General features: G+C 53.1%; 1 protein-coding gene across 1 annotated transcript; it reads left to right on the top strand.

Moving 5' to 3' along the window:
* Positions 1-10,236: 10,236 nt before the first annotated feature.
* LOC129201101 (olfactory receptor 14A16-like) lies at positions 10,237-11,190 on the top strand. Its single transcript, XM_054812266.1, has one exon. The coding sequence runs from the start codon at positions 10,237-10,239 to the stop codon at positions 11,188-11,190; it is 954 nt and encodes a 317-aa protein (XP_054668241.1).
* The last annotated feature ends 912 nt before the right edge of the window (positions 11,191-12,102 follow it).

Here is a 12,102-nt window from a genome sequence, read left to right as displayed (position 1 = left end):
CAAGGTGAAGGCTCTGCTGTGTGGCAGAAGAGATCAGGGGCTTGCTCTGGGGAAGGCGTCGGCGCTGTAGCAAATGGCACAGAGGTGCCTGAATTCCCCCCCCTCCCCTGGCATTTCTGGCAGCAGCTTCTTCTCACTCCCTGCCCATATCTCTGCAGCCTGGAGCTGTTCCTGCCGGGATTTGTTTCTCTGTCCCCACATCTCCTCCCTGTCAGTGCTCACAGACCCCATCGCACCCACTGTGTGCTCAGCTCTGCCCTGCAGACCCCTCCTGGAAGCAGGGACATCTCTGTGTGTGCGGGGGCTCAGCAGCAGTTCAGAGAAGTCTGAATTAGAACTAGGGTCTCCGTGCCTTCACCAGAGCAGAGAAATAAATTCCCATCTCCCACTGCCCCCCAGCCAATGAAGAGCGCAAAACTGAAAGCACAGGTTCCTGCACTTTCAGGTACATGTTGCCTTGATGTCCTGCTTCAAAAGGACCCTCTGCAAATGCCCTGGCGGGGGATCTGAACCTGTGAGCACCTCTGACCCATGCAACACCCTCTTGACTCCAGAAGGCCTCTGCCCTGCCAGGCATCACCCCTTCCACCCAGAGCTTATCCCCAGGTGCTGTGGGGAGCTCCCCAGGCAGGCTGAGTGCTGACCCTGGCAGGCAGCAGAGTCCCTGCTCCAGCACACAGCCCCTGGGGTGCAGGGACCCCACTCTGAAGGACAGCCCTGGGCACCCCTGGCTGTACACCTGGCTGCACACCCTTGCAGCCAGCCCCAGGAGAAGGGAAACTTTGTGTGCTGTCCCTCTGATGGTGCTACGCAGAAGCCCTGCTCTGGAGCATGTCCTTCTCCACAGTAAAGAAACCCTGATTGCCATCCTGCCAGATCTTAGCTGCAGCAAGATGTGTGAGCTCTAGGAAGCCCCTCCAGGACATTTGTGTATCGACCTGGAGCCAGACACTTACCGTGTCAAGGCCTGTGTAGATTTCTCCAACAGCGAACTCTCAGCATTAGCCCACTCCACAGTGCCTGTAATATCTCTGCCGTTTCCCCCTCTGCCCTCGCTGCCTGCAGGCAGTGCCCTCAGCCCTGCTGCGCTTTGCAGAGGAGCTGCTCCTGGGCAGAGCTGTCTCTCTGCAGCGCTGCCCGCTTGCCATGAGCTCCCTCCATCCCAGGAGCCCAGCCCAGCTCAGCAGCAGAGGACCAGCCCAAGGCAGCACTTTCTCTGCCCCCTCTGGGCTCCCTCCAGGTGTCCCTGGGGCTCTGGGGGAACCTGCTGAGAAACAGGCTGAAGCAATCACTGATGTTCCCTCCCTCACCTCTGCAGACACACTTAGTTCCAGCAGTAGCATTTCTCCTATTCAAAAAGATTTGGGCATGACAATCCCATTTTCTTGTCTCATCACTAGACAGGACACGAGGAAGGTTACAGCAAAGGATCCAAGTTCTCCAAGCTGGAGGGATGTCTTCAGTTGAGTGAATTCAGGCGTTTCATTCTGGGTGTGTAGTCCTAGGGCTAGAAAGACGTCCAGCTCTCTTTTGTAAATACCATGTCTCTGCTCTGAAGCAAAGCCTTTGCACACATGAGGTCTTGGACACTTGGTACCAGGTTTCCTAATGGCAAGTCAGAGCTTGCCTGGTGCCACAGATGGGGTGTTTCAGCCCAAATGTGCAGTAAGGTCCTCAGGCAGGGGCACAGAAAGGATGATCTGGAGCAGGAACGGTTGAAGAACAAGCCGTGACACTGATGGGATACACTGCTAAAGCGTGGTGGAAGAGCTCGATACTGCTGGTGTTCAAGGACAGCATCCTCCAAGCTCAGCAGTGGTCCAGATCAAAACGCAATCTAAACCTGCAAGGCAATTCAAGGGCACCATAGTGAGTGTTTACTACTGCAGGAACAGTTAAAGAAGAAACAAAGATACTCGGTGGCCACTGCTGAATTTAGTCAGAGCAGGTGTAGACAGGTCTGAGATCCTCTGTGTCCTCTTTTCCTCCATCTTGACAGGCTTGAGTGGTGGGCCCATGCAAACCACATGAAGTTCAACAAGGCCAAGTGCAAGGTGCTGCAATCCCAAGCACAACTCCAGGCTGGGTGGAGAATGGACTGAAAGCAGTCCTGAGGAGAAGGACTTGGGGCTGTTGAGTGATGAGCTCGACATGAGCTGGCAATGAGCACTTGCGGCCCAGAAAGCCAACCATATCCTGGAACATCCAGGCCTTTTTCCTGGAACATCCAGGCCTTTCTCCTCAGGGTCACTCCTGGGCTGTTCAGGTCCCAGCCTGCCCTCATGTTTGGGGTTATCGTGCCCCCCCAAAAAGAACATGCAACTTCTCCTTGCAAAACTTCATGAGGTTTCTCTTGCCAAATCCCAGAGTTGCTCAAGGTCCCTCTGGAGTGAAGCTCTGTTTGGACAGCTGTTCGTGTGTGCGTACAGATGGCCCACTGGATTTGTGGTGCCTCTGCCAACATAACAGCATGAGAAATTGCAGGACACTACAGACAACGGATGGAGGTACTAGTTTCATGGAATTGCTACCCAAGGTAGGAACTCCCATGGTGACAAGCTCAGAAACACCAAATGAAGGTACAAAGGAAGCCAAAGTAGGGCCAGGGAGGAAAGGGTCAACAGAGATGTGCTGTTTGCATGGGAAGGTACAAGCATGGTCAAGGGGAAGAAATTGTGAGAGGGAAAAGAGGGGGAAAGGAAAGAAAAGGTGAAGGAAAGGAAAGGATCAGGGCTGTTTGGGGGTAGCTGCCAAGCAGTCCTGTGTCTGAGCAACAATGCCTGGAGTGGGACAAGAAAGCCACAGACCATCTGACCAAACTTCTATCTGTCTGACTTGAGTGGTCACCAGGAACCTGAGTGCTTTGCCTCCCATCATGAAGGGAAGATCCGTTGTGGATGGAAATGCAGAATCATTCATGCTGGAGAGGACTTCAGGAGGTCTGGAGGCCAACCTCCTGATCACAGCAGGGTCAGATCAGATTGGGCCAGAGCAGATTGCTCAGGCCTTTCTTCATGTGGGGCTTGAAAAGCTGCAAGAATGCAGATGAGACAAACTCTCTGGGAAATGTGCTCCAGTGCTTGACTGTCTTGATGGGGAGACAGTTTTTCCTCTCTTGTTTCAGCTGATGCCAATTGTCCCTCATCCTCCCATCATACACAACTGTGAAGGACCTGGCTCCATTTTCTTCCTGATCTCCAAGAAGATATGGTGACGTGGTTCGGCCCCAGCCGGCAGCTGAGTGCCACGCGCCGCTCAATCACCCCTCCCCCGGCGGGCTGGGGAGGAGAACGGAAAAACAACGGCAAAGCCTCGAGGGTTGGGATAAGGGCAGTTTACTGGGACAGCAAGGGAGAGGGAAACAATCAACAACAGTACTGATAACAGATATTAACAATGGGTGAACAATTTACCGATCCGACGACCGACCCACCGACCCACCAGACACTCAGGCTGTCCCGGAACCACGCCGAAAACCGCGCCACCCCTCCCCTGCCTGACTAGCCCCCCTTTTATGATGAGCATGATGTCACATGGTATGGAATAGCCCCCGGCCAGCTTGGCTCACCTGTCCTGGCTCCTTGTGAAATTAACTCTGTCCTTGCCAGAACCAGGACAATTAGATGTTAGAAGGAAATTCTTTCCTGTTAGAGCGGTGAGGCACTGGAACAGGTTGCCCAGAGAGGCTGTGGATGCCCCATCCCTGGAAGTGTTTAAGGCCAGGTTGGATGAGGTTTTGGGCAACGTGGCCTAGTGGAGGGTGTCCCTGCCCATGGCAGGGGGGTTGGAACTAGATGATCTTTAAGGTCCCTTCGAACCCTAACCATTCTATGATTCTATGATTCTATGAGATATGCAGAGGATGATGAAGAGTTTATTGCTTCTGAAAATCATCCAGTCCTCAGTTTCCACAGTGCATCCTTGAGCTCCTGGTTCCTCATGCTGTAGATGAGGGGGTTCATGGCTGGAGGTACCACTGAGTACAGAACTGCCATTACCAGATCCAGGGATGGAGAGGACATGGAGGGGGTCTCCAGGCAGGCAAACATGGCAGTGCTGATAAACAGGGAGACCACGGCCAGGTGAGGGAGGCATGTGGAAAAGACTTTGTGCTGTCCCTGCTCAGAGGGGATCCTCAGCACGGCCCTGAAGATCTGCACATAGGACACCACAATGAAAACAAAAAACACCCAAATGCTAAACAGGCACTAAGCACAAGAAGCCCAACTTCCCTGAGGTAGGCATCTGAGCAGGAGAGCTTGAGGATCTGGGGGATTTCACAGAAGAACTGGCCCACAGCATTGCCGTGGCAGAGGGGTAGGGAAAATGTATTGGCCGTGTGCAGCAGAGCAGTGAGAAACCCACTGCCCCAGGCAGCTGCTGCCATGTGGGCACAAGCTCTGCTGCCCAGGAGGGTCCCGTAGTGCAGGGGTTTGCAGATGGCAACGTAGCGGTCGTAGGCCATGATGGTGAGGAGACAATAGTCCCCTTTTTCTCCTCTTCTTCAGTGTACACAGTTCGGTGACCTCTTCTTCATTATCTCCGTTTTGCAAGCTCAGCAACCTTGTTATCCGTCCTGCCCAGATGGTCCCAGACTTCTTGGCATATTGGGCCCCCTTTATCAGGATGCCTCAAACTTTGTGTCTTTTTCTAGTTCATACCCAAGAACTGTTCCCTAATATATGGCTTCTCTTATCCTGTTTCTACATTCCAACTCTTTTACTAATTGTTTTCTTTCGTACTGGAGCATGAGACAGGCGAAGCCTGAGTTTGTGGGGCCTGACTCAAGTGTTGCCAAACTATATATTCTGTTTTAAAATTGTTCTACACTAATCAGTTTCCCTTATTCAGCTGGGTCCAGTCTTAGGCTCAGACTTGACCAACGGTTTATGTCTAAAGGATTAACTATATAGCCACATGTCAGAGTCAACGTTTGCTAGTCGGAGCCCCCAAAGGCCTTTCACTGAGACAGTTTCACAATGTTGAAACAGATAGAATACAGGTGATACCCCAAATGCAAAATGTGTCGTGCATTTGAGGTGGAATTGCTCCTGTACTGCCCAGACTGAGCTGCCCCGGGGCACTGCAGCAGCGTGCGGCCTGGTGCTGCCAGGAGCTGCCGGGGATCTGATCAGTACTTCTAAATATCTAAAGGGTGGATGTCAAGAGGATGGGCCAGTCTCTTTTCAATGGTGCCCAGTGCCCATGCAAGGGGCAACGGGCACAAACTGGAACACAGCAAGTTCCACCTGAATATGAGGAAAAGCATCTTCACTTTGAGAGTGACCGAGCACTGGAAGAGGCTGCCCAGAGAGGTTGTGGAGTCTCCTTCTCTGGAGAAATTCAAAACCCACCTGGACGGAATCCTGTGCAACCTGGACGGAATCCTGTGCAACCTGCTCTAAGTGATCCTGCTTTAGCCGTTGGGTTGGACTAGCTGATCTCCAGAGGTCCCTTCCAACCCCGACCAATCTGTGAATCTGTGAATCTGTGAATTTGCTGACTGAGATGACTCTGCAGCACCTTGTGCCAATCTCCAGGAACACAAGGTACCACTGAGAAAGGCCCTGGGTGAGGTCAGCTTGCAATCCAGCCAGACCGTGGACATCAGTGGCATGGCTTTTCTTCATATCATCAGGGAGGTGGGTAGAGGACAATGGAGAGGAGGACCATTAGGGGCTGAGAGCATAGCGACATGAGTGGAGACCCTGGTGTGTTGTGCCTCCCAGTCATGCGGCACACCTGGGTGCATAGACAAGGTGGACCTTGCCATCTTGCCGTGATGCTGGCATTCAGGTTCTGGCACACCCGACCCCTTTGGGAGGCCATGCTGTGTCTGCCCATCCCCCACTGCAATTATTTCCTTGAAATCATGTAGGTGCCTGCAACGCAGGGATGGGCTTGGGCCTGAGTTTGGCAGTGAGCTGAGCTCTAGTGAGTGCACTGGAGAGCGCCTACAGAAAGATCTGACCCTCCTTCTGGCGCACTCTTCCATTTGGTCAGCTGAAAGTGCAGCAGCCACCACAGAAATGTGAGTCCCACGGACTGTCCTGGTTTTGGCTGAGATAGAGTTAATTTTCTTCCTAGCAGCTGGGATAGTGCTGTGTTTGGGATTTAGGATGAGAACAATGTTGGTAACACACGGATGGTTTTAGTTGTTGCCAGGCAGTCAAGGACTTTTCAGCTTCTCATGCTGGCCTGCCAACGAGAAGGCGGGGGTGCCCAACAAGCTGGGAAGGGACAGAGCCAGGACAGCTGACCCAAACAATATTCCATACCCTATGACATCATGCTCCGTGTATAACTGAGGAGTGGGCCAGGAGGGAGTTCGGCTTGAGGACTAACTGAATATCGGCTTCGGTTGGTGAGCAATTGTGCTGTGCATCACTTGGTTTGTATATTATTCTATTATTATTATCATTATTGTTATATTCTTCCTTTTCTGTCCTATAAAAGATTTTCTCAATGCCCATATTTTACCTTTTTTGTCTCTTTTTGATTCTCTCCCCCATCCCACTAGGGGAGAGTGAGCAACCAGCTGTGTGGTTACTTTAGCTGCGTGGGTTAAACCATGACGCAGGCTTTCAGATGCCCTAAACATCTGGTGTAGGCTGAGGCGACCAAGGGACCCGTCCCCAAGACCCCACAGCTGATGCTCAGGCAGGTGTGGGTGTCCCAGGTGTGCTCCATCAGAGCCCACAAACACATCCACGAGTCTTGGAGTACCCCTGGCACCTCAAATGCCACCAGCTGTTTGTGTGTGACCAGCTGCCTGCCACCCTTCATCGCCATGGATCCCCGTGGGAGCTCAGGGAAGGAGCTGGCCTGCAGGCACCTATTTTGTGCCCATGGAGCTGAAGCAAGAGGAATCCTACCTCCTGTGAGTCTGTGGGGTGCATGAGGGAGAGCTCAACCCCACTCCGCTCTCCAGGCTACTCAGCAGAGAGGAGAAGCCTGATGTACTCAGCTGAATCCCTGCCCTCCGTGGAAGGGGGGAATGATCCCTGCCTTTCACTGCTGCGCTGTCCTGCCTGGCAATGGGACAGGGAGAAGGGTAAAGGGAGGGGAACATTTACACCTGCCGTAGAGGTCAAATCCATGGCAGGACAAATGCCACTTCTAAAATCAGTCTTTCCAGTGTTCAGCGTCCAATTAGTGATTACTTCAGCCTGAGTCTACCCCAGGAGAGGTCCTGCTGCCTTTCAAGAGCTGTAAGCTCTGGGAGCCCCAGGGACATCTCCAGGGAGCCTGGGAGGGCAGAGAACGTGCCACCTTGGGCTGATGCTCTGCTGCTGAGCTGGGCTGGGCTCCTGGGACGGAGGGAGCTCATGGTGAGCAGGCAGTGCTGCAGAGAGACAGCTCTGCTCAGGAGCAGCTCCTCTGCAAAGAGCAGCAGGGCTGAGGGCACTGCCTGCAGACAGTGACGGCATCAAGTGTAGTGAGAGAGGGGTTAAAGGCAGATGGGGCTGGGAGGATGCTGAGAGCTCAGAAGAGGAGAAATCAACACAGCCCTTGACAAGGTAAGGCTCTGGGTGCAGAGAAATGCAGCTGCAGTTCGTGGAGGGATCTCCTAAAGCTGAAATAACCCACAGCCTATGGGATCTCTCTCTTCTATAGAGGAGGAGGAGGCTGTGCTCCAGAGCAGGGCTTCCCTGCTGCACCATCAGAGGGACAGGGCATGAGAGGGAGAGCGGCAGAGGTGTGCAGGTGGGTGGTCAGCCAGGGGTGCCCAGGGCTGTCCTTCAGAGCAGAGTCCTTGCCAAGGTCAGCACTCAGCCTGCCTGGGGAGATCCCTATGGTGCTGTGGGGAGAAGCTGTGGGTGGAAAGACAGGGCAGGGTAGGGTCCTTTTGGTGGTGAGACGGTGCTGCGTGGGCAGGGCTGTTCAAAGATTACACTCTGGACATTGGGAGAAGGAGCATTTCAAGAGGAAGGTCAAGGCAGGGACTACCTTCTCAGCTTTCTTCTAAGGGAGAGGGGAGAGGAGCTGTCAAGTTTGAAGAAGTCACTGAGACTCCTGAACCCTTACACTGAGGGATCAACACAGCTGCCAGAAGCCCTCTAAGTGCCTTCACCCACTCCTCTACCAGCAGACAGCACCACCATCACCTTTGCTTGCAGCATCAGTGCTTCTCTGACCTACTCCTGCGGAGCTGCTAACAGGGAGATGCCCTGGGCAGAGCCCTGCTGCCAGGAGGTGTCTTCAGGGCAGAGCTGAGCACAGAGCAGGTGGGATGGGGTCTGTGAGCACTGACAGGGAGGAGACTTGGAGACAGAGAAACGGCTCCCAGCAGGGACAACTCCAGGGAGCAGAGAGCCAGGCCACCCCTCGGCATCACTCTCTGCTCAGCTGCTTAGAGAAAGAGAGAAGAGCTTGGAGAAATGGACTTTGAAACTGAATTCTTCTGAGCTCAAAAACATCCAGTTTCTTCTTCAAGTATATTGTGCGTGAGATCACCTCTGATGAAGAAAGGTGCAATAACCACAGGGCACCTGCATGGTGACCATCAGGTCACTCGTGGGCAGACCAGCTCTCCTGACTCTGCATTAGGGATCAGGGAGCCCTTTAGTCCCTCAGGGCTCACCAGTGTCCAGGCTGAGAGCAAGGTGAAAGATGAGGATTTCTGCCCCTTCAAGGAAAGTGCCCTCACTCAGCAGCACAAAGGTGAGCTCAGAAAAAGGAATTGAACAAAGTTCCCTCCCAAAAATGAAAAGTAATTTTGAGGGGATTTTTTTGAGAAACAGCATAGGACAGGCTCAAAGAAGTCTGCCCTGACTTGTCAATGTATTCTCTTCTTTCAACAGTTCCCCAAGCCCAGAGTGAACAAATGTCCAACGGCAGCTCCATCACCCAGTTCCTCCTCCTGGCATTCGCAGACACACGGGAGCTGCAGCTCTTGCACTTCGGGCTCTTCCTGGGCATCTACCTGGCTGCCCTCCTGGGAAACGGCCTCATCATCACCGCCATAGCCTGTGACCACCACCTCCACACCCCCATGTACTTCTTCCTCCTCAACCTCTCCCTCCTCGACCTGGGATCCATCTCCACCACTCTCCCCAAAGCCATGGCCAATTCCCTCTGGGACACCAGGGCCATCTCCTACTCAGGATGTGCTGCCCAGCTCTTTTTCTTTCTCTTCTTTATTGTAGGGGAGTATCTTTTTATTAAAGTTATCTTATTAAGTTTTATTAAAGTTATCTTTTTATTGTGGTCAGACTCCCTGGGGGTGGGAGGTTCAGCTGCAGAGTCACGGGCTGATCTTGTTCATCCATTCATGTGGGCATGTCCTTGGGAACAAGTGTCCCAGCTTTCCTCTGACGTGTGGGGCTGTGGGCAATGGAGTCTGTGGGGCTGGAGAATGAGCTGGATTTCCCTTAATCAGATGCTGTCGTTAGGACACTTGGCTAAGTCCTTGGGGTGTCCCTCCAAGGTGTGAGCTGCCCTCCAGGATGCAAGCCTGCCCCATAGCACCTTTGTGTTATCTGAAAGCCCCATGGAGAAATGCCGAGATGCTACAACCAAGGAAAAGCTGTTGGGTTGGTGAAATGAGCCGCGTTTCTTCTTGTCTAGAAGTGGGGTGCTGAGACCTTGAGAAAGGGTGAGACATTTTGTGGTCTGCGCTGGATGCCTCTATTCTCAGCAGTGTCTGGTTGTATGACATAACCTAAGAGTGTGGTCACTCTCCACCTCATGAAGGTACAAGCTGGGAACAAGACGGAGGGACAGACCAGCTCCCCTCACTCTGCTCTAAGCCACAGGCAATCCTCTTGCCTCACACGACTCACTCTGTGCTCCCTGAGTGCAGCAGAAATGCTGAGGGTTTCTGACATCCAAGAACACCTCCAGAATGTCTCAAACTGCCTTCGGCCATCCTAGTTCCTTAGTCCGCAGAGTGCAGATGCTGACAGCCCTTTTTCGTTAGGAGCGGATTCACCTGACAAAGCCAAACCCCAGGACTGGCCCCTGTCCCCCCCTGGTTCCCATGAACCCACTGCTGCAGAGCAGGGCTGACTCCTCGGCAGCCAACGGGCAGAGGCTCTGCTCCTCACAGCAAAATCAGCCAGCACCAACCAGAGCTGCACCCATGGAAGTGTAGGAGGTCTCCTGGGAAATGAGAAGGGCTGTATGCAGTAGGGGCAGAGTCTATGGGTAATGGATTTCATTTTGCTCAGAGAAGTCTCCGCTAACTGACTGTGTTTTCCTCCTTGAACAGTTCCCCAAGCCCAGAGTGAACAAATGTCCAACAGCAGCTCCATCACCCAGTTCCTCCTCCTGGCATTTGGAGACACACGGGAGCTGCAGCTCTTGCACTTCGGGCTCTTCCTGGGCATCTACCTGGCTGCCCTCCTGGGAAACAGCCTCATCATCACTGCCATAGCCTGTGACCACCACCTCCACACCCCCATGTACTTCTTCCTCCTCAGCCTCTCCCTCCTCGACCTGGGATCCATCTCCACCACTCTCCCCAAAGCCATGGCCAATTCCCTCTGGGACACCAGGTTCATTTCCTTCTCAGGATGTGCTGCACAGCTCTTTCTGTTTGTTTTTTTCATTTCAGCAGAGTATTTTCTCCTCACCGTCATGGCCTACGACCGCTACGTTGCCATCTGCAAACCCCTGCACTATGGGACCCTCCTGGGCAGCAGAGCTTGTGCCCACATGGCAGCAGCTGCCTGGGGCAGTGGGTTTCTCTATGCTCTGCTGCACACGGCCAATACATTTTCCCTACCCCTCTGCCACGGCAATGCTGTGGACCAGTTCTTCTGTGAAATCCCCCAGATCCTCAAGCTCTCCTGCTCAGATGCCTACCTCAGGGAAGTTGGCCTTCTTGTGGTTAGTGCCTGTTTAGCATTTGGGTGTTTTGTTTTCATTGTGGTGTCCTATGTGCAGATCTTCAGGGCTGTGCTGAGGATCCCCTCTGAGCAGGGACGGCACAAAGCCTTTTCCACGTGCCTCCCTCACCTGGCCGTGGTCTCCTTGTTTCTCAGCACTGGATCATTTGCCCACCTGAAGCCCCTGTCTGTCTCCTCCGCAACCCTGGATCTCGTGGTGTCACTTCTGTACTCGGTGGTACCTCCAGCCATAAACCCCCTCATCTACAGCATGAGGAACAAGGAGCTCAAGGATGCAGTGTGGAAACTGATGACCGGATGTTATTCAGAAGCAAAAAACTGCCCCTCTTCTGCATAGCATTTATTTATGATGTAACTTATTACAGGTCCAGTCTGTCTGTATTTTTTGTTTTTTGGGGTGGTGTTTTACTTGTAATGATGTTGTCATCCCCTCTCTCATTCACTGTCTGCTTTCTTTTCTGACTGAGTGGCTGTGTATATGGAGAGCCTTGCTCTCTCTGTGTTACAATAAAAAATAAATAAAAGGTCCCTGCAGTGCCTTTCTGAGATCCTTCCACAAACGAGAAAATTTTGAGCCTTAACTTCATTGTGCAGGTAGGATTTCAGGAAAGGCAAAGGTCACCTGGGAAAGTCAAGAGTGAAAAGATGAGCTTTGATCACCTGTTAGAGACCTGTTAGAGATGACCTTTAGGCTGCACAACTGAAATGCCAGCCTGCTGCTGCTGCTGAACAGGGAGGGTGATTTAATAACAGCAGGCACAGGTGGGGCTGAGGGACTCAATGCCTTCTGTGCCTGAGTCTTTACTGAAAAGGTCTCCAGGCCTCTGTGCTCAGGGAAATGGTTCAAGGAGGAGAAGAGCATCTATGGGCAAGAACCTCCTGAACTCCAGCAAGGGCAAGTGGCAGTTTCTGCCCCTGCAGGGGACTCACCCTGGCAATGGCACAGCCTGGGGGCTGCCTAGCTGGGAGCAGCCGTGTGGGAAAGGTCTCGGTGGGCAGGGAGCTGGACAGGAGGCGGCTGTGTGCCCTGGCAGCAAGGGAGGCCACCAGCATCCTGGGCTGTCAGAGCAGGAGCACGGCCAGGAAATTGGGGGAAGGGATTTTCCAGGTTACTGCATCCCAATTTCAGATCCCCAGTAGAGGAAGGACGTTGGCAAGCTGTAGCAGGTTGAGCAAAGGGCCCTCAAGAATGTCAGGACGCTGCCTATGAGGAGAGGTTGAAGGAGCTGGGCTTGTCCTGCCTGGAGAA

The sequence above is a fragment of the Grus americana genome, unplaced genomic scaffold (assembly GCF_028858705.1).
Source record: "Grus americana isolate bGruAme1 unplaced genomic scaffold, bGruAme1.mat scaffold_778, whole genome shotgun sequence".
In the NCBI taxonomy this organism is placed as follows: Eukaryota; Metazoa; Chordata; class Aves; order Gruiformes; family Gruidae; genus Grus; species Grus americana.
Note: the sequence above shows the minus strand (reverse complement) of the source record. Positions and strands in the feature narration are given on the sequence as shown.